Consider the following 23,553-nt stretch of genomic DNA (forward strand, 5'->3'; position numbering starts at 1 on the left):
CATCGCATTTAAACGATACTCAATTGGTACTAAGGGCCCAAAGTTTGCCAAGAAAATGTCAAACGCCATTACACCAGCACCACCATTGTTCCAGAAGTCTTGTGGTTTGTTCAGATGCAACTTTGCAAACCTAAGCCATGCTGCCATGTTCTTTTTAGAGAGAAGAGGCTTTCTCCTTGCAACCCTTCCAAACAAACCATAATTTTTCAGTTTTTTTCTAATTGTACTGTCATGAAATTTAATATTTAACATGCTGACTGAGGCATATAAAGTCTGAGATGTGATGCTTGGATTTGTTACAATTTTTCTGAGCATTGGTCTGACCTTGGGGTCCATTTGCTGGGACAGCCATTCCTGTGAAGATTGACAACTGTCTTAAATGTTTTCCACTTTTGAATAATCCTTCTCACTGTAGAATAATGGACTTCAAATTGTTTGGAAATTGCCTTATAACACTTCCCAGATTGAGGGGTAGCAACAATTGCTTCTCTAAGATTACTGTAGATGTTTTTCCTCCTTGGCTTCGTGTTAACACACACCTGAATGCTCCAGACCAGCAAACTGCTAAAACTTTGGCTTTTATAGAAGTAGTCACATTTGCTGATCAGTTAATGAAGGGCATTTGATTAGCAGCACCCATCTGCTACTTAGTGTCTTAATTCCTACTGTGGCTTCTCCATTTTGGCTTTATTTTTGTTGAATAAATCATGACACTGTGTACTATGACATGTGTTGTTGTTCATCTTAGGTTGTTTTTACCAAATGTTTAGGCCTGCTAAAGAACAGATGATTGTTGTTATGTCCTGATATTTAAAACTATAGAATTCAGAGAGATTGTACTTTTTTCACATGACTCTATGTACTCCAGACATGCTGTTACAGCAATCAGAACACTAATCAGAACACTTGCATTGTATGTGTCACGGATCTGGATAGTCCGACCAACTACCTCCGCTCACTAAGGTTAATTTAACTCTCAGTCCTCAGCATTAAATTAACCCTAAACACCCCAATAACTATAACTGCCCCCTAAATTAACCCTCAGCAGCCCAAAAATTAATTTTATACTCAGTTAGAGCCGTGTGGATGCTATAGGGAATGGGTGGGGCCAATTATCAGAGTGACTGCAGGGAGGGACTGGGAGAAAAATGGGTGGGGGCAATCGTCAGAGTGACTGCAGGGAGGGACTGGTAAGTAGTAACTGCTGTGAATCACACTAAATGAAACGGATTGTAAAACGAGGGGTATTTTTGAGAGCAGTTGCTCTGAAAAAACCCTCCTTTTATAAATCGATTCAACTAATCGATAATGAAATTAGTTGGCAACGATTTTCATTAGCGATTATCGATTTTATCTATTAGTTGTTGCAGCCCTATAGATAAATGTAAGGTAATGCACTTTGGTACCAAAAATAAGTATGCAACTTACACTCTTAAGGGCATTGCATTGGGAAAAGCAGAAAATAAGAAGGACTTAGGTATAATTGTAGACCATAGACTTAGTAACAAAGTGCAGTGCTAGTCAGCGGTTGCAAAAGCCAGTAAGGGATTGGCATGCATAAAGAGGAGTATTAAATCACGAGATGAAAATATAATGTTACCTCTTTATAAAGCAATGGTGAGGCCTCCTCTTGAATTTGCAGTGCAATTTTGGCCACCAGTTTTAAAGAAGGATGCTATAGAGCTGAGAAATTGCAGAGGCAGGCTACAAAGTTAATTAGACGAATAGAGAATTTTAGTTATGAAGAAAGACTAGAAAAAATGAACTTGTTTTCACTTGAAAAGAGACATCTAAGAGGGGTAATTGCCCCAAGTAGGGTTTTTTTGCCTACACCTACCATGCAGCCATTTGGGCACAAATGCAGACCTTACCAGCCTTTTAGACTATCACTTTTTGCACAGCAATCCTTGCTGCTTCCAGTCCTCAAACAAACTCCCCTCTTCTGTCCACCAGGCAAGGTTTTATTGCAGTCACTGCAGCTAACCAGTGCTTTGGAGTTAGCCTGAACTCCTGGCCTGGATTCTGTTTCATTCCAGGTGTATGTAAACTGCAGGGTGGAATACTGTCCCGCCCTACTCTCCATATGCTCCACCCCAGGGGCCCATATTTAATCATATTGTTATGTGGCACAACACATACTCCCCCTGGGGATGTACATTCCATCAGCGACAACACCCTGCACCTTATCACTATATATATATATATATATATATATATATATATATACCGTATTGGCTCGGATATAGGCCGCCCCCGTATATAGGCCGCACCCTAAAAGTTTGGTGTTTTTTTAATAGACATGCTGCCACTCTGTCCCCCCCCGAGATATGCTGCCACTATCCTCCCCCCCGAGATATGCTGCCACTGTCCTCCCCCCCGAGATATGCTGCCACTGTCCTCCTCCCCCCCGAGATATGCTGCCACTGTCCTCCCCCCCGAGATATGCTGCCACTGTCCTCCTCCTCCCTCCCCCGAGATATGCTGCCACTGTCTTCCTCCCCCCCGAGATATGCTGCCACTGTCCCCCCCCGAGATATGCTGCCACTGTCCTCCTCCCCCCTGAGATATGCTGCCACTGTCCTCCTCCTCCCCCCCGAGATATGCTGCCACTGTCCCCCCCCGAGATATGCTGCCACTCTGTCCCCCCGACTTACCAGAGAAGACTCCCTGGCGTCTTGCAGGGCCGGCGGGGGACATTTACACAATACGCGTATACAACTTCCGGTGCCGGCACTCAGCGGATGTGCCGGCACCGGAAGTTGTATACGCGTATTGCGTAGATGTCCCCCGCCGGCCCCGCAAGACAGTCGGGAGTCTGCTCTGGTAAGTCTTGGGGGCAGGGGTAAAACGCATCTTGCGGACGTTATATATACACACACACACACTCACTGGCCCTTTTATTTGGTACACCATGCTAGTACCGGGTTGGACCCCCTTTTGCCTTCATTCTTCGTGGGATACATTCTACAAGGTGCTGGAAACATTCCTCAGAGATTTTGGTCCATGTGAACATGATGGCATTACACAGTTACTGCAGATTTGTTAGCTGCACATCCATGATGTGAATCTCCTATTCCACATCTCAAAGGTGCTCTATTGGATTGAGATCTGGTGACCGTGGAGGCCATTGGCGTACAGTGAACTTATTGGCATGTTCAAGAAACCAGTTTGAGATGCTTTGTGACATGGTGCATTATCCTGCTTGAAGTAGCCATCAGATGATGAGTGCACTGTGATCATAAAAGGGATGGACATGGTCAGCAAAAATACTCAGGTAGGCTATAGCATTGAAATGATGGTACTAAAGGGCCCAAAGTGTGCCAAGAAAATGTCCCCCACACCATTACACCCCTACCAGCAGCTTGAACCGTTAATACAAGGCAGGATGGATCCATGCTTTCATGGTGTTTATGCCAAAGTCTGACCCTGCCATCTGAAAGTCGCAGCTGGAATCGAGACATCAGACCAGGCAAAGTTCTTCCAGTCTTCCACTGTCCAATTTTGGTGAGCCTGTGCGAATTGTAGCCACAGTTTCCTGTTCTTAGCTGACAGGAGTGGCAGCCTATGTGGTCTTCTGCTGCTGTAGCCCATCTGCTTCATGGTTCGATGTGTTGTGTGTTCAGAGATGGTATTCTGCATACCTTGGTTGTAACGAGTGGTTATTTGAATTACTGTTGCTTTTCTGTCATCTCGAACCAGTGTGCCTGACTAGTAAAAAGCTATCTAAAAGATTTAAAATCTAGAACGATTGAAAAAATCCTTTCAATCAGACTGAAGGATTTGTTGCTTGTGGTTCTGACTTGGCATGTAGAACAATGAGAAAAAAAATGAAAATAAAAAAACTGAATATACATCAATAGTGACCGGTAAAATATATACACTAAAACATTTTATTACTTGTTATTCTAAAATTGTTTTCTATTAACCTAAAAATCTTTCTATTAACCTGTCCATATGGACTAAAATTAGTGTGCCGTACCACCAGACTCCTGCATGTCAGAGTGGAGGAATATATACGTAATATACCGTATTTATCAGCGTATAACACGCATTTTTATAACTAAAATATGAAGCTGAAACCCTACCTGCGTGCAGGGCCGGCCTTAGGGGTGTGCGACCTGTGCGACCGCACAGGGCGCCATGGTTGCAGGGGCGCCTGACCGGGATCTTAGATTAAAGCATCGTTTTTTTTTTATTGTTTTTTTTTTAAACTTTATTTAACATCATTGATGTTAAATAAAGTTTTTAAAAAAAAAACGATGCTTTAATCTAAGTCCCGGTCAGGGGCGCCGAGCGGTTGCTCGTGAAGTTGTAGGCAACCACTCGGCGCCCCTTACTCTCCGTGACTCCGTCGCAATGCCAGCATCTCATGTTGAGCGCCGGACTATACCGGCGCTCAACATGAAATGCCGGCAGAGCGAGAAGACGGATGCCTCCCGCTCTTACCGCAGGACTCCGGCAACAAGGTAAGTGGGGGGGGGTAGTTTGAAGGGGCAGAGGGGGGGGGGTAGTTTGAAGGGGCAGAGGGGGGGGGGTAGTTTGAAGGGGCAGAGGGGGGGTAGTTTGAAGGGGTAGAGGGGGGGGTAGTTTGAAGGGGCAGAGGGGGGGGTAGTTTGAAGGGGCAGAGGGGGGGGTAGTTTGAAGGGGCAGAGGGGGGGTAGTTTGAAGGGGCAGAGGGGGGGGTAGTTTGAAGGGGCAGAGGGGAGGGGTAGTTTGAAGGGGTAGAGGGGAGGGGTAGTTTGAGGGGGGGTAGTTTAAAGGGGCAGAGAGGGCGGGTAGTTTGAAGGGGCAGAGAGGGGGGGTAGTGAGGGGGGGCGCCAGAGGAGTAGTCCGCACAGGGCGCCACAACGCCTAAGGCCGGCTCTGCCTGCGTGTTATACGCCAATGAAACCTAGAGCTCCACGATTTGCAGCCACGTCTCCCTCACTTCCGGTCCTGGGGAGGGCGCGTGTTATACGCCGATAAATACGGTATTCAAGGGATTTATAAAACACAGTGTTTCCACTCACTTTGCACAACAGTGATCCTAAACGACTAGAATTCATATATCACAGGTTAAAAAATCATTTATGATTTAAAACCCCTCTTATGGAAAGGTCTGAACAGTGACTTTGATTTTTTTACTGATTTGTACTGATTATTTGTAGTGACTATTTATCTTATATTTTATAAAGTTTAGTTATAGATCAGCCTACTTTTCCTCTTTTAGGGCGCATTCCGCTCCATGCTTGTCTAGTGTGTTTATGCCAACTCTAGACTTGGAATATAGAACAGATAGTTTATTCTGTTTATTAGAGCGATATATTTTATTGCTAACCCCGTTTGTGTTTTTGGTTTTGAATTGGATGGATCAGAAGACCAACCATACCCTGAGGGTTGTTCTATACCTGCATATATAATTACTATTATATCTTTTTGTATTATTTATTATTTACGGTGAAGGTTTAATCGCATGAAAACATGGCAACAAAGGCATTTTTACAGTTTCTATATTTATTGTGTCACATTACAATAAAATGTTCCTGGCAACAATGATTATGGAGGCAAACAAAATTTCTTGATTAAATAGTTATTTATAAAGAAGGGTATTACTGATATCGCAAAATATGGGTACCAAGTGATGCATAAATATAGAGAAAATACTTCTCAACTAGGTACAGCTGCAACCCAAGATAAACACTCTCACTCTTGTATAGTTGGGGCAAAATAATAATAAAATATATATATATATATATATATATATATATATATATATATATATACACACACACACAATAGTGTAGGTAGTTTCAACAAGATAAAAATGAGGGTATATTGTAGATAGTTGGTACAATATAAAAAAAGAAAATACCGTATTTGCTCAATTATAAGACGACCCTGATTATAAGACGACCCCCCAAAATCTGAATATTAATTTATGAAAAAAAGAAAAAGCCTGAATATAAGACGACCCTATAGGAAAAGAGTTTTAACGGTAAATGTTAATTCATGTAAACTATGTGAACAATTGTTTGTTAATAAAAGCTATGATTGAGAAAAATATTTTGTTTTTATTTCCTTTTTTTTTTTTACCTGCCCCCCCAGTTATGCACATCTGCCCCCTGGCTTGCCACTCTGCCCCAGAAATGCCTTATACCCCCAATATGCCACAGTGCCCCATGGTATGCCTTTTAACCCTCTAAATGCTACTGTGCCCCATGATAAGCCTTTTAACCCCCTATATGCCAACTGTGCCCCATGATATGCCTTTTGACCCCCTATGTGCCACTCTGCCTCGAGAATTGCCTTATACCCCTATATGCGCCACTCTGGCATTTAGGGGGTTAAAAGGCATATTATGGGGCAGAGTGGCATATAGGGAGGTATAAGGCATTTCAGGAAGCAGAGTGGCGTATAGAGGGTTAAAAGGCATTTCTGGAGGCAGAGTGGCATTAAGGGGGTTAAAAGGCATTTCACAGAGCACTCTGCCTCCAGAAATGCCTTATGCCCCCCCATTTAATGCTCCCTCCCCCTCCCTCCTCCAAACTTACCGGTGTTTCAGAATCCACGGTGCTCTACACACTGCCCGGACTAAGCACCGGGGACTCTGCAGGTCCCCTGCATCTGAGTCCCTGGTGCTTAGTCTGGGCAGCGTGTAGAGCACCGTGGACTCAGAAGCACCGGTAAGTTGGGGGGGACATAAGACAGGAGGATCCAGGTCCCCTGCATCTGAGTCCCCGGTGCTTAGACCGGGCAGCGTGTAGAGCTGTCCGCTGCAGCGGAAGTTGTCTACGCAGATCGCGTAGAGCTCTACACGCTGCCTGGACTAAGCACCGGGGACTCAGAAGCGCCGGTAAATTGGAGGAGGGGGGGGGACAGGAGGATCGAGGTCCCCTGCATCGCTGCGGGGGATCTGGATCTTAGTCTCATAGTCAGACCTATTTGAGGTCTGATTATAAGACGAGGGGTATTTTTCAGCACATTTGCTCTGGAAAAAAGCCTCGTCTTATGATCGAGCAAATGCGGTACAAGAAAATATACATAAATAGTGCATAAACCACACTTTACTTTCCCTTTTATCTTGTTGAAACTACCTACACCATTGTATATATTTTTTTTGTCCCAACTAATACGTAATTATTTCTTTGAAAGGTTTAGACATTCAAGACTACTAGGAATGATGTGTCTTATGTTGCTTGTATATATGTATATGCTGGCACTAGTCCTTGAGGGCATATACTTGAATAACATTTAGGGGTAAAAAGAGTAATTAGTTGAAAATTAGAAAGAGAAAACAGAAGGGTGCCTGGAGCCTTTATTTATTTTGATCTACTGGGGAGCTAGCTCTTCCTGGCACAGTTAAGCACCTGAGTTCCTTTGGAGTGTGCAGATTCCTCATTCTGGTTAAACACCAGTGTCAGACCAGGGTAACCCCAGGCAGGCCCGGACTGGGACAAAAAAATAGGCCCGGGCATTTAAGCCTGAGCAGCCCATATTTATTTATTTATTTATTTATTGTTAAAGCCCACCCTTCATGTACCATCTTTGCATTTAATCATTCACACAAATCATTAACACATTCATTAATGCAGTGTCACAAATCATTCACACAATTCATCCTCACATGAGTTCATTAATTGTCATACGCATTCACACAATTCATCCACACATTTATTCATTCATTCTCATACGCATTTACACTTCCTTCTCTCTTCATCTTATCTGCCCCTTCTCACTATGTTCCCCCTTTTCACTATGTAACCCCCTTCCCCACTTCTCAATATGTACCGCCTCTATCTATCCCCTCTCCCCCTTTCTCACTATCTAACCCCCCTCTGCCTCTTCTCACTGCACCCCCCTCCCTCACCCTACTTACCTTGTTGCCGGAGCAAGCAGCAACTGCGACTGCACCTGTGGCAGGGCAGGATTGACTTAGGGGCTGATGGAGCTGCATCTCCAGGCCCCCACCTTAAAATAAGCCCAGTCAGGACCGGACTGACTGGTCCTATATGGCCGCATTGACGCAGAGCCCCTTAAGCCCGCCGCAACTACCCTCTCCTAACTATCTACCCTCTCCCTCTTTGAAGTTCACTTACCTTTCAGGAGTCCTGCCTCCCAGCTCTGCCACTGTATGGAATAGTATAGAGTGATGGCAGTTATGATGTACTTTTAGAGCATAATTAGATCATGAAAAAGACATTGGAAATGGTACAGCATAACACCCATCACTCTCACACACTTACCAATCCACACACATATACCAATCCACACGTATACACAAATCCACACGTATACATACCGATCCACACGTATACATACCAATCCACACGTATACACACCAATCCACACGTATACACCAATCCACACGTATACACCAATCCACACGTATACATACCAATCCACACATATACACCAATCCACACATATATACCAATCCACACATATATACCAATCCACTCTCACTGAATGTTTTCCTACCTTTCCTTTTTTCTCCTTACAGCTCCTTTTCCTCCTCTTCGTTCCTCTTCTTCAGTTCTTCTGTCTTCTCTGTCTTCTTCTGGGTCAGAGGGCACGGACAGCGGTGGGCGCGGCTTAAAATCACTCAAGGCTCGCTCCCTTGCGAGCCTGCTCCTCCAGCGGCGGACATTACTGTCCGTCTCTGGAGGGGTGCCGCCGCCGCCCCCTGGAGTGTGGAGCCCTGTGCGGTCGCACACCCCAAAGGCGGGCCCTGCTCTAAGGGGCCGGGAAGCCCCCACCATGGCCAGCCATAGGGGTCTGCGGCCGCAAAGGGTTTAAATTAAAACATCGGGTTTTTGCGGCGGTTAATGCGGCCATAGGTAGGGTAGGGGCCTGGAGCTGCAGCTCCATCAGCCCCAAAGTCAATGCGGCCCTGCCGTGGCCCGGCCGATCGGGCAAATGCCCGGTGTGCCCGATGGCCAGTCCGGGCCTGACCCCAGGGACGCTGCCCGTGTGGTTACCTGTCACGTTCTACCCAGGCTGCGGAGCTGCATGTCTTTTGTTTCCCTGTCTTGCTGTGATCCATTTCTAGATTTCTGTATGTTCTGTCCTGAACCTCTGATTCCTTGATTCCAGTCTTGCTCTTTGCTTCAGCTTCCTTTATAAGGTGTGCCCCACCCGTGCGTTCTGTTTGTTTCAGTCTGCAATCTACAGGTATGTCTCTTTGATATGTGTCTGGATTTTATGTTTGGTTCATGTTTAGTTCCTCTGTAGGCAGGCTCTAGCGTTAGGACCCACCGTCATTGGAGTACTTTGGTGAAGTGGTGGGCTAAGCATACTATGGCCATAAAGTGTGATGGAATCTCCCATAGTTATCATATAGTCTTAGGCTAGTCCTGTTTGGTCCTGTGGTTTCTTTGCATTTGGTCAGCCTGGTCAGTCTTGTCAGCTCTGTGCCTTGTTGTCCTGCCCTGTCCTGTCTTGTATCCCCAGCAGCGGGGTGTCCTGTCTTGTATCCCCGTTAGAGGGATGTCTTGTCTTGAACCCCCGGTAGAGGGGTGTCTTGTCTTGTATCCTCGGTAGAGGGGTGTCTTGTCTTGTATCCCCGGTAGAGGGGTGTCTTGTCTTGTATCCCCGGTAGAGGGGCGTCTTGTATCCCCGGTAGAGGGGTGTCCTGTCTTGTATCCCCGGTAGAGGGGTGTCTTGTCTTGTAACCTCGGTAGAGGGGTGTCTTGTCTTGTATCCCCGGTAGAGGGGTGTCCTGTCTTGTATCCCCGCTAGAGGGGTGTCCTGTCTTGTATACCCGTTAGAGGGTTGTCCTGTCTTGTATCCCCGGTAGAGGGGTGTCCTGTCTTGTAACCTCGGTAGAGGGGTGTTCTGTCTTGTAACCTCGGTAGAGGGGTGTTCTGTCTTGTAACCTCGGTAGAGGGGTGTCCTGTCCTGTTCGTGTCGGATCTTGAGTATTCCTTGTCTTGTTCCCTGTTGTGCCCTGTATTATGTGTATCTTGTCTGGTTATGGTTCTTGCTTGGTCTCCCTGACCCTTGTTCGCTATGTTTCTCCTGTACTCTGCTTAGCTTCCCTACTTCCATACTCTCAGCCTGCAGCATCCTGCACATGATTCCAGTGCTATGTCTCATGCCTGGTCCAGGGTGCCTGCAGGGTATCTCCAAGTTCTGCTCTGTTCTGTCATCATCTGCTGCTATGTCAGGGCACTGGTATGTGGCTGCGCAACCCTAGATACCCACCGGGAGAGTGCTGTCGCCCTGCACCGGGCCCTGTCCAACTCCGCTACTGCACCGTAACTCCTGCACACAATCTTTGGGTGCTCTGGGTCTTTACAGTCGTCTGTATGGACCTGGGTTTGTGACCCATACCCCCTAGAACCAGCTCAAACCAGATAAGACAGGATATGCCCTGGTCCCATTGGCCTATGCCACTAAAGCTCCTGGCCATTACTGGAGCATAGGTCAGTGCACACACCTACACTTAGGAGCATGAATTCATATGCTCCCTGTACTATTCACATTTGTAGAGACACCACAGATTATATCATGTTGCTTCTTTAAAGTATATGTGCATAAAAGCCTGGAATATTCTAAGCCTGTAGATGTGTGATGTATAGATAAAACTGTGATCCACTTATCTGGTTTAAGCATGTGTGTGTTTATTTTTTTTTCAGATACAAGGTGCTATTATAATGTCAAGTATAGTAGAAGTTTTCATTGGGCTTACTGGCTTACCAGGAGCACTGCTCAATTATATTGGACCTCTTACTGTTGCACCAACAATATCTTTAATTGGTCTATCTGTATTTGAAGCTGCTGGACAAAGAGTAGGATCCCACTGGGGCATATCAATCATGTATGTATTTTCATTTATTAGAAAATTCTATCTTTTTGTGCTTTATATTTTAATAAAACTACGGTAATTACTCATTACAATTTTTCAAGTTTAAAAAATAAAGTATTCAAACAGATATATGATTAACAATTGTTATGGAAATCATATTTCTAGGACTCTAGTATTGATAATACTGTTTGCACAGTACCTTCGAAACAAAACAATCATCTTTCCTGGATACCAGTACGGAAAAGGACTGAGGGCATATAAAATACAAATTTTCAAGATGTTTCCGGTAAGACAAAATATGTCTATTTTTGACCCACTTTTTTTCTACCTTCTTCTTCATTCTGCAGCACTTTCAAAATACTAGGCATGGTCAATATTTCCTTTCACTCATTACATCAAATTAACCTTTTCGTGAAAAACATACTTATTAGAATGGCATGAAATAGAGAAGCATATGTTTGAGATTATGCAAATCTCTTCTGTTTTGCCATGTATCTACTTTCTTCTGCAAAAGCAGCTTCTAAACCAAATATATATTTAGATTTTATGCAGACTAACTCTGTTAACACCCCAAAATAACAGATTAATAAAACAACTTGACTGAGGTAGCGTCAACATCAATGGTGACAACACAGGGATAATCATTAACATTGTTCTTTATTAAAGTCAGCTATTTAATACATTTTGGCCATGGTGCAGTCTGCTTTCTCCTTCCGCACAGTGACAGCAATGTCAAAATAACTTTAATTACCATATATCACATAATATGACAATGCACGTGGCATACCACGTGAACACATGCAAACCTTGTAATAACAAAAAACTATAAATCCAGAAACGGCTACTATAAGCCAACACTTTTAACTGCACCAGTAGCGAACCCTCCACACCAGGCCCGACCCCGCACCACTGGGCTACCCGCAAGACTGGGCTACCTACAGGAGCCTACAGGACCACAAAATGGCCTCTCCTTGCCTGGTCTGTTTTCAAACGTCCAATCTAAACCCGAACCGCATCCTTTTCAAGCGCCAGATCGGAAAACTGAGACCACCATGAACCCTTCTGTTAGGACTGACCAACTAAACACTCGTGTTTAAAATGGCAGATAGTACCGCACCTGCTCTGCCCCTCATTAAACCTCCGACAGTAACCCTTTGGCATCCCAGCAGGCGACCTGGAGGCTGCTGCACCTGAAAAGGGCTGCGAATGACGTATACCTGGAGCCATAACCCACAATCACAGAAGGATGTCCTTATGGCCTCAACAAAGCCCCTGTCTATATGCCATTCTCTGCCTAAACTGTTTGTCATATTGTAACCAGGACTGCCCCCCAAATGTATGATACGCTTCCCCAATACTGTCCAGGTAGCAAAAGAGACCTGAACAATGTTTAGGCACTTTTTGGCCCATTACACTAGCCAAAATAACAAACACTTGTAAACCAGTCTGAGAGTGTCCGTGGAATGAATCTATACCTCCTCTTTTCCTCATGCTTCTTTTTGCTGATTTCCCCTTTAGAAGGCCAGTCCAGGTTAAACATTATAAAAATATTGATAAAAGTATTTAAATGGCACAAAAAAATAAAAGTATTCCATTTTTCATTCAATGGCAATAGAAAAATGGCCACTGGGTGCATAGGGCTTATATATGCTGTTAAAAAATGCTTATTAGTCACAATACACAAGGCTGTTTAAAACTGTCATGCCACCAGGCACATACTAGCCATCTGGCCCACTAGGCCACTGTCCAAATGTCCCCAATATTTACCCTTATTTCCACTCCTGCAGCAGATGCTGTCCTGCAGTATGCAACTGCATGTTGCAGGAATTTTAAAACATAAATTGTGACTACGTGTATCCAGTTGCCTTAAGGTGCCAGGGCCACTGAGTCATCCCCAGTCCATGCCAACATGGGTGCCCTCTTGTTTTGGATGCTTTCCAATAAAGCCTTTCTTCAATTGTTGAACTGCTCCAAATTATGTGAATATAAATGTACGTGCAAAATGTACGTCCAAAATCACTCTGCTTTATTTTGTTTATATTATAGATTATATAGTGTCCGGAAAGAGGGACGTCAGGTTACGTAAAGCTTATTAATTGGTTAATCTTGAAACTATGCGGAAATAGGCAGAAAGGCAGAAAACAGTTAGAAGGAAATATTAGATACTTTCCTGCAACTAGATATAGCCAGATGGCGCTTGCGGTTAGTAAAACATAGATAACTGAATACACTGCTACTTGCGTCTCTCACGTATCTGCGTGAGGTGTAAGCCTTTATTGGTCGAGGCCAGCTTATATTCATTAAGGCAATAAACATTTCTTGCCGATACATTCTAGTTCCATGTATTTCATTCCTATTCCCAGCTACAAGACCTTATACATTTATATGCATACCTGGGAACTCTCCGGGATTGCCGGGTGAGCGATGCTCCTCTGGTTCTCCGGGTCAATACCCGAATCCTCCAGGCTCTTGACACGCCTCACTCGCCGCCCGTTTTTCCTTTAAATGGGAGTATTTCCCGCTGCCGTCAGCGTGAACGCCCCCCAGACGTCAGCGCGAACGCCCGCCCCCCCCGACGTCAGTGTGCAGTCCTGGCCGCGTCCCGAAAGGGAAGGCTCCGGGTAGCCAAAGCCCAGAAGTTTCCAGGTATGCTTATATGCCTAAAACTGTAATGTCAAAAGGTACAGAGCTATGTATGTGTTAAAGGTATCAGGGAAGTAAAAACTAATAACACACATACAGTATATAATTGTAATATAAAGATGATTACTAAAACTTTTTGATAGTTTTCAGTTTTATAAGCAAAAATATGTTTTTATGCTGTCTCTGAAACATAATTAATGCATGTTTAGCAATTATGTACATTTATATGTGATGGGAAGTTAATCTATAATAAATATTTTTTTTTAGATAATAATGGCTGTTATGGTGATGTGGCTTCTGTGTTATATTTTAACCCTAAGCGGTGTATTTCCAAAAGATAGTAAAACATATGGCTATGGTGCAAGAACTGATGCAAGGGGTTCAATCATGACCAGTTCTCCTTGGTTCCGCTTTCCATATCCATGTAAGTACTAAATTATATGTGCAAGGGATCTTGTATAAATTGGTCATTATTGTTGTTAGACAATGTAACCAGGGCGGTTCAGGTTTATGTCCTTCTCTATGTATTTAAAAACATGGCGGCTGTTGCAAGAAAACAAAACAAGTCTACTATGATGTGTGTATGTGTGTGTATATATATATATATATATATATATATATGTAATAGAAGTATTATTAAACAGTCATCTACAGACACCAGACAAGCCAGAAGGCCTGTATGTATGTATGTATGTATGTATGTAGTAGAAGTATTATTAAACAGGCCTGTTTTTCCCTCATGGTGCTGCCACAACCACAAGGGATTCTGGGTAGGTGCATGCAAATAAGGTTAACAATTATCACCTTTGCCTCTATATCCACTTTATACATGGATCCCTTGAAAGTAATTGCCCGCTGTACAAGACCAAATGGACCAAATACTGAAGCTTCCCACGGAATCAACGAGAGTCGACTATGGAGCGGAGCTCGAACTCCTCATGGTTGTCAACAATCACTGAACGGGGACGAAGAGCAGCTGTAGTGAAACGATCAGTGGTTTCAACAGCGAGACATGGAACACATTGTGGATGTGCATGTTGGAAGGAAGATCCAGGGCATAGGCCACAGGGTTTACCCGTCGGAGGATACGAAAAGGCCCCACATACCCGGGAACCAGTTTCTGGGAGGGCACCCGGAGGTGGAGATTTCTAGAGGATACCCAGACCCTCTCCCCGACCTGAAAGGAAGGTGCGGGTAGGCGTTTACGATTAGCCTGGAGCTCCTGACACTGTTGTGAGTGTGGTAGTACCTCCAGGACCTGCACCCATGTGGAACGGATCTGCTGGAGATGATCCTCTAGTGCCGGAATCCCCTGGGAAGTGAAATTGTTGGGAATCATGGATGGCTGATACCCATAATTCACCATGAAAGGAGAGAACCGGGTGGAGGTCGAGACAGCACTATTATGAACAAATTCCGCCCAGGGTAGCAGATCCGACCAGTTACTCTGGTGGTCCGAGATATAGCACCGCAGGAATTGCTTCAAGGCCTGATTGGCCCTTTTCCGCAGCCCCATTCGATTGTGGGTGGTAGGCCGAGGAGAAGGAGAGTTGGATACCTGGATACATGGGTTTCAAGATCAAAAACAACATGGGTTTTCCTCAGGAAGATCATGCCAAACAAATCTTATTGATTTTTTTGATTGGGTGACTAAAGTAATTGATCAAGGTGGTGCAGTAGACATTGCACGTCTGGATTTCAGTAAGGCCTTTGACACTGTCCCACATAGAAGACTTATAAATAAACTGCAATCTCTGGGTTTAGATCCCAATATTGTTGAATGGATTAAGGAGTGGCTGAGTGACAGACAACAGAGGGTTGTAGTCAATGGTGTATATTCAGAACAAGGTCTTGTTACCAGTGGGATACCTCAGGGATCTGTACTTGGACCCATTCTCTTTAATATCTTTATTAGTGATATTGCAGATGGTCTTGATGGAAAGGTTTGTTTATTTGCTGATGACACAAAAATTTGCAACAGGGTTGATGTTCCTGGAGGAAGAAGCCAAATGGCAAACGATCTAGGTAAACTGGAAAAATGGTCAGAGCTGTGGCAATTGGCATTTAATGTAGATAAATGCAAAGTAATGCACCTGGGGCATAAAAACCCAAGGGCAGAGTATAGAATATTTGATACTGTCCTAACCTCAACGTGTGAGGAAAGGGATTTAGGGGAACTTATTTCTGAGGATTTAAAGGTAGGCAGACAATGCAGTAGAGCAGCAGGTAATGCTAGCAGAATGCTTGGTTGTATAGCGAGAGGTATTAGCAGTAGAAAGAGAGAAGTGCTCGTGCCGTGGTACAGATCACTGGTGAGACATCACTTGGAGTATTGTGTACAGTACTGGAGACCGTATCTCCAGAAGGATATAGAAATGTGCAGAGAAGGGCTACTAAAATGGTTTATGGATTACAAGATAAACCTTACCAGGACAGGTTAAAGGATCTTAACCTATATAGCCTGGAAAAAAGACGGGACAGGGGGGATATTATAGAAACATTTAAATACTTAAAGGGAATCAACAAGGTAAAGGAAGTTTATTTAAAAGGAGAAATACTACCACAACAAGAGGACACAACCATAAATTAGAGGGGCAAAGGTTTAATGGTAACATCAGAAAATATTACTTTACGGAAAGGGTAGTGGACGCATGGAATAGCCTTCCAGCAGAAGTGGTAGATGTTAATACAGTAAAGTCATTTAAGCAAGCATGGGATAGGCATAAGGCCAAGCTAGATATAGGATAAGGGCAAGTACTAAAGGAAAGTACTCAGAGGTTGGGCAGACTGGATGGGCCTAGTGGTTCTTATCTGCCGTCACTTTCTATGTTTCTATGTAGTTGCGCACAGAAGGCCTTCCAAAATCGAGGCAAACTGGCTACCCCGGTCAGAAAATATGACTTTGGGAACCCCGTGTAGCCGATAGATCTCCTTGATAAAAACCATAGCCAATTCCTAAGCGGAAGGGAGCTTTTTGAATGGTATGCAGTGTATCATTTTCGACAACCATGAGGATAACTGTGTTACCGTTAGACAGCGGAAGGTCGACTATGAAATCCATGGCAAGGTTTGATCATGGCCTCTCACCATTAGGTATGGGTTGGAGAAGGCCCACTGGAAGGTGACGGGGTGATTTAGTCTGCGCGCAGACTGGACAGGCCGCTAAGAAGTCAACAATATCTTTGTTAATTCCTGGCCACCAGAAGAGACGGGAAACCGACCAGAGAAGTCTATTCCCGTCTATTATGATAGGTGGAAAGTAACTTGGTACGCAGGTTGACAGGTACAAAATATCGCCCTGAGGGGGTTTCAGCAGGTGCATCTACTTGAGCGGCCCGTATTCTGTCCCCGAGGGGAGATGTTATGCTGGTACGTATGGTAGCCAGTACTCGGTCTGGGGGAATAATCGGACTAGGAGGACACTCTTCTTTAGTCGGCCTGGACATTTTTGGTCCCCGGCAGGTACGAGACCACATAATTAAAACGGGATAAAAATAATGCCCAACGGGCCTGCCTCGGAGTTAAGCGTTTAGCCTTGGACAGGTAGGTGAGGTTTTTATGATCCGTGAGAATCAAGATTGGTACGGAAGTTCCCTCGAGCAAATGCCTCCGTTCTTTGAGAGCGAGTATTATCGCCAGCAGCTCACGGTCGCCAATTTCATAGCTGCATTCCGCAGCACATAGCTCTTGGAGAAGTACCCACATGGGTGCAACTGGCTCTCAGGAGTAGGACGTTGAGACAGGAGTGCGCCTACCCCTGTCTCAGACGCATTGACCTCAAGAATGAGTGGAAGTTCAGGGTTTCGGGTGTACCAAAACAGGAGCTGCGGCAAAATCGGCCTTCAATGACTCAAAAGCTTTGATGGCCCCTGGGGACCAGAGAGAGGCATTGGTGTCTTTCTTGGTCATGTCCGTAAGAGGTTTAACAATAGAGGAAAAATTCTGAATGAATTTCCTGTAATAGTTAGCGAAGCCGAGGAACCGTTGAAGGGAGCAGAGACCTACCGGTCGTGGCCACTCGAGAACAGACGAGAGTTTTTCAGGATCCATAGCGGAAACGACCTCTGAAATTACGTACCCCAGAAAGGTGACCTGTTTGCCGTGGAACTCACACTTCTCCAATTTGCAAAAGAGATTATTCTCTCGTAACCTCTGTAGGACTCGGGCTACATCAGCGTGGTGGTTTTCTATGGAGGTGGAATGGATCAAAATATCATCTAGGTATACTAGGTATTCATAATGCCCGCTCCTGGTGTTAAACGCGGTTTTCCAATCGTGGCCCTCCCTTATCCTTACTAAATTATACGCCCCTCGCAGGTCGAGCTTTGTAAACACCTTGGACCCTTTCAAGCGATCGAATAACTCGGTAATGAGTGGAATAGGGTAGGCATTTTTAACCGTGATATGGTTGAGCCCCCTGTAATCTATACAGGGTCTCAGTTCGCCGCTCTTCTTTTTCACAAAGAAGAATCCGGCCCCAGCAGGGGAGGAGGATTTACGGATGAAGCCCCGGGACAGCGCATCCGCAGCGTACTCCTCCATGGCCTTATTCTCTGCGACAGATAACGGGTAGACTCGACCTCGAGGGGGTATGGCACCAGGTTGCAGCTCAATGGCGCAATCGTACGGGCGGTGAGGTGGAAGCTCACCAGCCCGGCCCTTATCGAATACATCTTGAAACTCTTGATACTCCTCAGGCAACAAAGAGACCGGAGAAGTGGTTAGCAACTTCACCACTATCCCTAGGCATGTCTTGGAACAATTAGGCGACCATGCCAAGACTTCGGCCCTTACCCAATCAAACACGGGATTATGTTTGCGCAACCACGGATATCCTAAGACTACAGGATAATGAGGAGAGTGTATCACCTGAAATTGTATAATTTCATGATGGAGAGCCCCAACAGCCATAGATAAAGGAGCGGTTTCATGGGTGACCTGCGGTGGCTGTAACGTTCTGCCATTGATCGCCTCAATGGCAAGTGGAGCAGTCCGAAGCTGCAACGGGATAGAGTGCTTCTGGGCAAAGGTACTGTCAATAAAAAGACCCGCTGCCCCCGAGTCAATGAGTGCCTCTGAAATGACGGAAATCTTGCCCCAAGTAAGACCCATGGAGACTAGAGGTTTATCCTTCTGGATATCTGGGGACGCCGAGATGCAACCTAAGGACTGACCCCTCTGGAGCCTTAGGTGCAGGCGTCTCCCCGGACGTGTAGGGAAAGTTTGCAACAGGTGCCCTGCTTTACCACAGTAAAGACAGAGACCCTCCCTCCTCCTAAAGGCTCTCTCCTCAACTGAAAGACGGGTAAATCCAAGCTGCGTGGGTTCCACATCGCCCGAAGAGTCGAGACCAGGAGGCATGGGAGGAGAGGGAGACACGGGTGGGGATGAAAAGCTTGGGGCTAAACGTATAGGATGCCTCCGCAGGATCTCCCGGAAGGATGGTCTCTCACGGATTTGTGAGTCAATAAGGATGCAAAAAGAGACCAATTCCTCCAAATCACTGGGAAGGTCCCGGGCCGCGATCCCATCCTTAAGTATATCCGAGAGCCCATTAGAGAAAGCAGCCACGAGAGCCTCATTATTCCAACCAACCTCAGCGGCCAGGGTACAAAACTCAATAGCATAGTCTGAAACCGTCCTTGTACCCTGCCGAATGGATATTAGTCGTTTGGCAGCCGAAGTGGAGCGAGTCGGTACATCAAATACCCTTTTAAGAGACGCAACAAACTCAGGGTAATTGTGTACTACAGGTTTCTGTGACTCCCAAAAAGGGGATTCGCCCATGCTAAGGCCCTGTCTGAGAGTAAAGAAATCACAAAGCCCACCTTACTCCTGTCAGACGGAAAAGCCTGAGGTACCATCTCCAGATAGATACTGACCTGGTTCAGGAAACCTTGACATAAATTAGGGTCGCCCCCATAACGCTGGGGAAGCGGGGCGGACCCTGTCAAGCCTCTAGCAGCATTAAAATCACCAGTGGCAGATGAAGCTGAAGCAGCAGCAGGTATAGAGGCAGCCTGTGCAGTGGCGACCTGAGATGGCGGAGCCAAATGCGCAGTACGGAGCAACAAGGTCTGGAGAGCTAACGCAAATTGGTCCATGCGCTGGTCTACCTGGTCCAGACTGGTAAAAACATGGTGGATTGCCTGCGCCCTCTGGGTTCATGGCCCTTGAGTAATGTTAGGGACCAGGAACCAGACAGACACGAAACGTAAAATGCAATCACCTTTATTGTAATAACAATAGCGAACAAAGCCAAATCGTGATCCAAGAGCATATACCAAAAGACAAGCCGGGGTCAGGAACCAAGACGGGTACTCAGACAAGCCGGGGTCAGGAATATGGAGATCAGCGAAGTCAGGAGCCGAGAGGGACGTCAGAGAAAGCCAGGTCATGCACAGGAATTCAGGAACACAGAGATGGAAACAACACAAGGGCAAGGAGGAAGTGAAGTGTAGCTGCTTAAATAGCCAAAAGGGGCTGGCTGTGGGCTGGACAATGGGCTGAGTCACAGGAGCGACAGGAGTGTAGCCATGGCAATCCAGCCAGGCTGTAATAGCTTCCAGCAATGCAGCAGAAAGGCAGCTAGACCATAACACCTTGTCACTCAATAATTCCCTCTTCAAATGTGTAAAATATAAACTATCCTAATTTTTCTTATGGTTCCTCCAGATTCCTGTTAATTGGCCTTTAGCTAATCAATGATAACTTGTGCTATGTAAGTTTTCATCATGTTTTTTTCTGTAAACATTCAATCAATTGTTTTTTTCTAAGATATGTAACTGTGTTATACAAATGTTCTACTTATTTGTAAGTTTTAAAATTATTATTCGTTTCTTCTAGGTCAATGGGGAGTACCTACAGTAACAATTGCTGGAGTATTAGGAATGTTTAGTGCTACACTGGCTGGTATCGTTGAATCCATGGGTGATTACTATGCCTGTGCTCGATTATCGGGAGCCCCTCCTCCACCTGTTCACGCTATTAATAGGTATTTTTTAACTAAATCTTGAATTTGTATATAGCGGTGACTGCCCAGATTTAGCATGCCTGGGGTGCGAATCCTTCCGGTCGTGGGAGCGGGGTCCTATTTCTTCAGCCCCCCCTGTATACATACACACACACACACTCATCTCCCTCTTATCTCTCACACCACTAAACCAAGGCTCACCCCTCTCCCACTTACCTCATGTAGAACCCTGTCTTCGTTTCAGGCCCCACTCTCTGTGTAAGCCTTACTACCACAGGGTCATGTAAGTTATTTACGCCAAGGCAAAGGTGGAAATCTAAAAGGAATGGCAAGCCAACCTAAAGTGCACTGCTCGCAAGATCTGTGTTATTCTTTTACAAGTCTGACACTAACCCCCTTTGCACTGACTAGCTCCAGTCAAACTTTTGTAAGCAAAAGCCTTTGTAAGCAAACATTTAGTTAGGTTAAGGTGGCAAATTCACAGTCCTATAAAGGCAAACTTTGTTATTTCAGCGTGTATATACCTGTGTCATTACAAGTGTGAATATGCTGCCACTGTCCTCCCTCCCCGAGATATGCTACCACTGTCCTCCCTCCCCGAGATATGCTACCACTGTCCTCCCTCCCCGAGATATGCTACCACTGTCCTCCCTACCCGGGATATGCTGCCACTCTCCTCCTCCTCCCCCCGAGATATGCTACCACTGTCCTCCTCCCCCCCCCCGAGATATGCTGCCACTGTCCTCCTCCTCCCCCCCCGAGATATGCTGCCACTGTCCTCCTCTGCACCCCCCCCCGAGATATGCTGCCACTGTCCTCCTCTGCACCCCCCCCCCGACTTACCGGAGCAGACTCCCGGGTGTCTTGCGGGGCCGGCGGGGGACATCTACGCAATACAACTATATGTAACTATAACTATATGTAAACTTCCGGGACCGGCACATCCAGTGTATACGCGTATTGCGTAGATGTCCCCAGCCGGCCCCGCAAGACACCCGGGAGTCTGCTCCGGTAAGTCCGGGGGGGGGAGCAGAGCTTAGACAACCTCCCGTGCCGGCACCCAAACCCCCCCCGTGGGAAGTGCTGGCAGGGGAGGCTGTCTGAGCGTATCGGGGAGTAGGATGCAGGTCCCCTGCACCGCTGCGGGGGATCTGTATCCTAACCCCGCTGCCTGCCCGGCACCCTGGACTGCATGTCCCGGGCGTCGGGCGCTAGACCCCGAATATAGGCCGCATAAAAAAGTTCGGCCTATATTCGAGCCAATACGGTATATCAATATGTTTTCAGTATGTATCCATCTTTTATTTTTATTTGTTGCTTTATTTTCTTTATTTTAAACAAACGACAACATATAATAATATGAATATGTATTTTATCTAGGGGAATATGTTTAGAAGGAATATGCTGTGTTATTGCTGGATTGCTTGGAACTGGAAATGGATCTACTTCTTCAAGTCCAAATATAGGCATTTTAGGAATTACAAAGGTAATGAAATTAGAGTATTTATTACAACTTTGGAAACAAATTTGAAACTATCATGAAAATTATAATTGATATTTTCATGAAAATAAATAGAACATCGCAGAAACAATTATAACCATAATTATTAAAAAGAGACGCATCATTTTTAACAATCTTTCTTTTACTCCTTTATGAGAAGGGTTATTTTACATCTGGTTTATCATTATAATTTTTGTATATCCTACCAATGATGTGATAAAAAATAATTGTATATATACACTATATGACTAATGTTAACCCTCTTTCTTCCATCCATTGGTCTCAAATTTCCTATTGAACTTCTTCTACGCATTTATTTCTTGTTTCCATGGACACTGGACAAACGAATGGGATTACGGAAGATGGGAAGACGGATACGGACTAATGTCTTTGAATACAAAGAAAATCCCCCCCAAAAAAAACTTTCCGCCAGAACCCAAGCCAAAATAGCCGAGTTAAAATGACTATTTTGGCCGCATTTTTCTATAATCTTGCCCTCTGCATCTACACTGATATCAAATACACTTCAACCACATAATCTACAAAAACCTTCTTATCTCCCATTTCCCAACATAATCTAAACCAGAGCTGCACAACTCCAGTCCTTGAGAGCCACAAACAGACCAGGAATTCTATGAATCAGATCCTGAAGATGAGTAGTTATAACCTACAGATACCTACATAAAATCTTCCCTTCAATACATCACCTACACCAGGGGTATCCAAATTTTTTCTGCAGTGGGCCACTTTATCAGAATTGTATACGTGCGCGGGCCGCACTCATTTTTCACTGTGACAAAAAATATGGCCTTTAATAAAATATGCAGATTAAAATAAAGTAAAATGACACAAAACCTTTACTCTTCCTCTCACTGATTTCTGGGCCTAGAAAGTTTTGCGACTACAAATTCAGGATTCCCTAGATTTATTATAGGGATGAACTAAAATGAAAATTCTGGACCAAAACATTCAGGGTTCACTTAGCCAAACCCGAAAATGCCCCCCACCTTTAAAAATAATAATAAAAACTCACATTTTTAATAAAAGTAGGTAACACACAATTGGACAAAATTAGCAATATGATTTGGCATGATAGGAGTGTGATTGCTAACAGCAATCACACTCCTATCATACCCAGGCAACCAGTAAATGCTGGTACCTACGCATGATGGGACTGTGCTCGCTGTGATTGCTGTTAGCAATCACACTCCTATCATGCCAAGTCAGCCAGTACATGCTGGTACAGGGTGGCTGTAAGTGATGTGCAGACCCCATACTGCTGGCAGCATCACTACACAAGGGGGGGCAGCTAGCTAGGTTTCAGCATGTACTGGCTGACTTGGCATGATAGGAGTGTGATTGCTAACAGAAGTCGCAGTCCCATCATGCCTAGGTTCCAGCACTTACACATCCATCCAGTAAATGCTGGAACCTAGGCATGATGGGACTGTGATTGCTGTTAGCAATCACACTCCTATCATGCCAAGTCAGCCAATACACGCTGGTACAGGGTGGTTGTAAGTGATGTGCAGACCCCATACTGCTGGCAGCCTCAATACACAAGGGGGGGGCAGCTAGCCAGGTTTCAGCATGTACTGGCTGACTTGGCATGATAGGAGTGTGATTGCTAACAGCAATCACAGTCCCATC

General features: G+C 45.1%; 1 protein-coding gene across 1 annotated transcript in view; it reads left to right on the forward strand.

The window, feature by feature from the left end:
- The window catches only part of SLC23A1 (solute carrier family 23 member 1), a 129,399-nt gene that overhangs the window by 60,031 nt on the left and 45,815 nt on the right, over window positions 1-23,553 (forward strand). The window contains exons 6-10 of the mRNA XM_053465375.1: window positions 10,617-10,798; window positions 10,952-11,072; window positions 13,697-13,853; window positions 20,276-20,423; window positions 21,783-21,888. Coding sequence (XP_053321350.1) covers window positions 10,617-10,798; window positions 10,952-11,072; window positions 13,697-13,853; window positions 20,276-20,423; window positions 21,783-21,888 — 714 coding nt within the window. The remainder of the gene's footprint in view (window positions 1-10,616; window positions 10,799-10,951; window positions 11,073-13,696; window positions 13,854-20,275; window positions 20,424-21,782; window positions 21,889-23,553) is intronic.

The sequence above is a fragment of the Spea bombifrons genome, chromosome 4 (genome assembly GCF_027358695.1).
Source record: "Spea bombifrons isolate aSpeBom1 chromosome 4, aSpeBom1.2.pri, whole genome shotgun sequence".
In the NCBI taxonomy this organism is placed as follows: Eukaryota; Metazoa; Chordata; class Amphibia; order Anura; family Pelobatidae; genus Spea; species Spea bombifrons.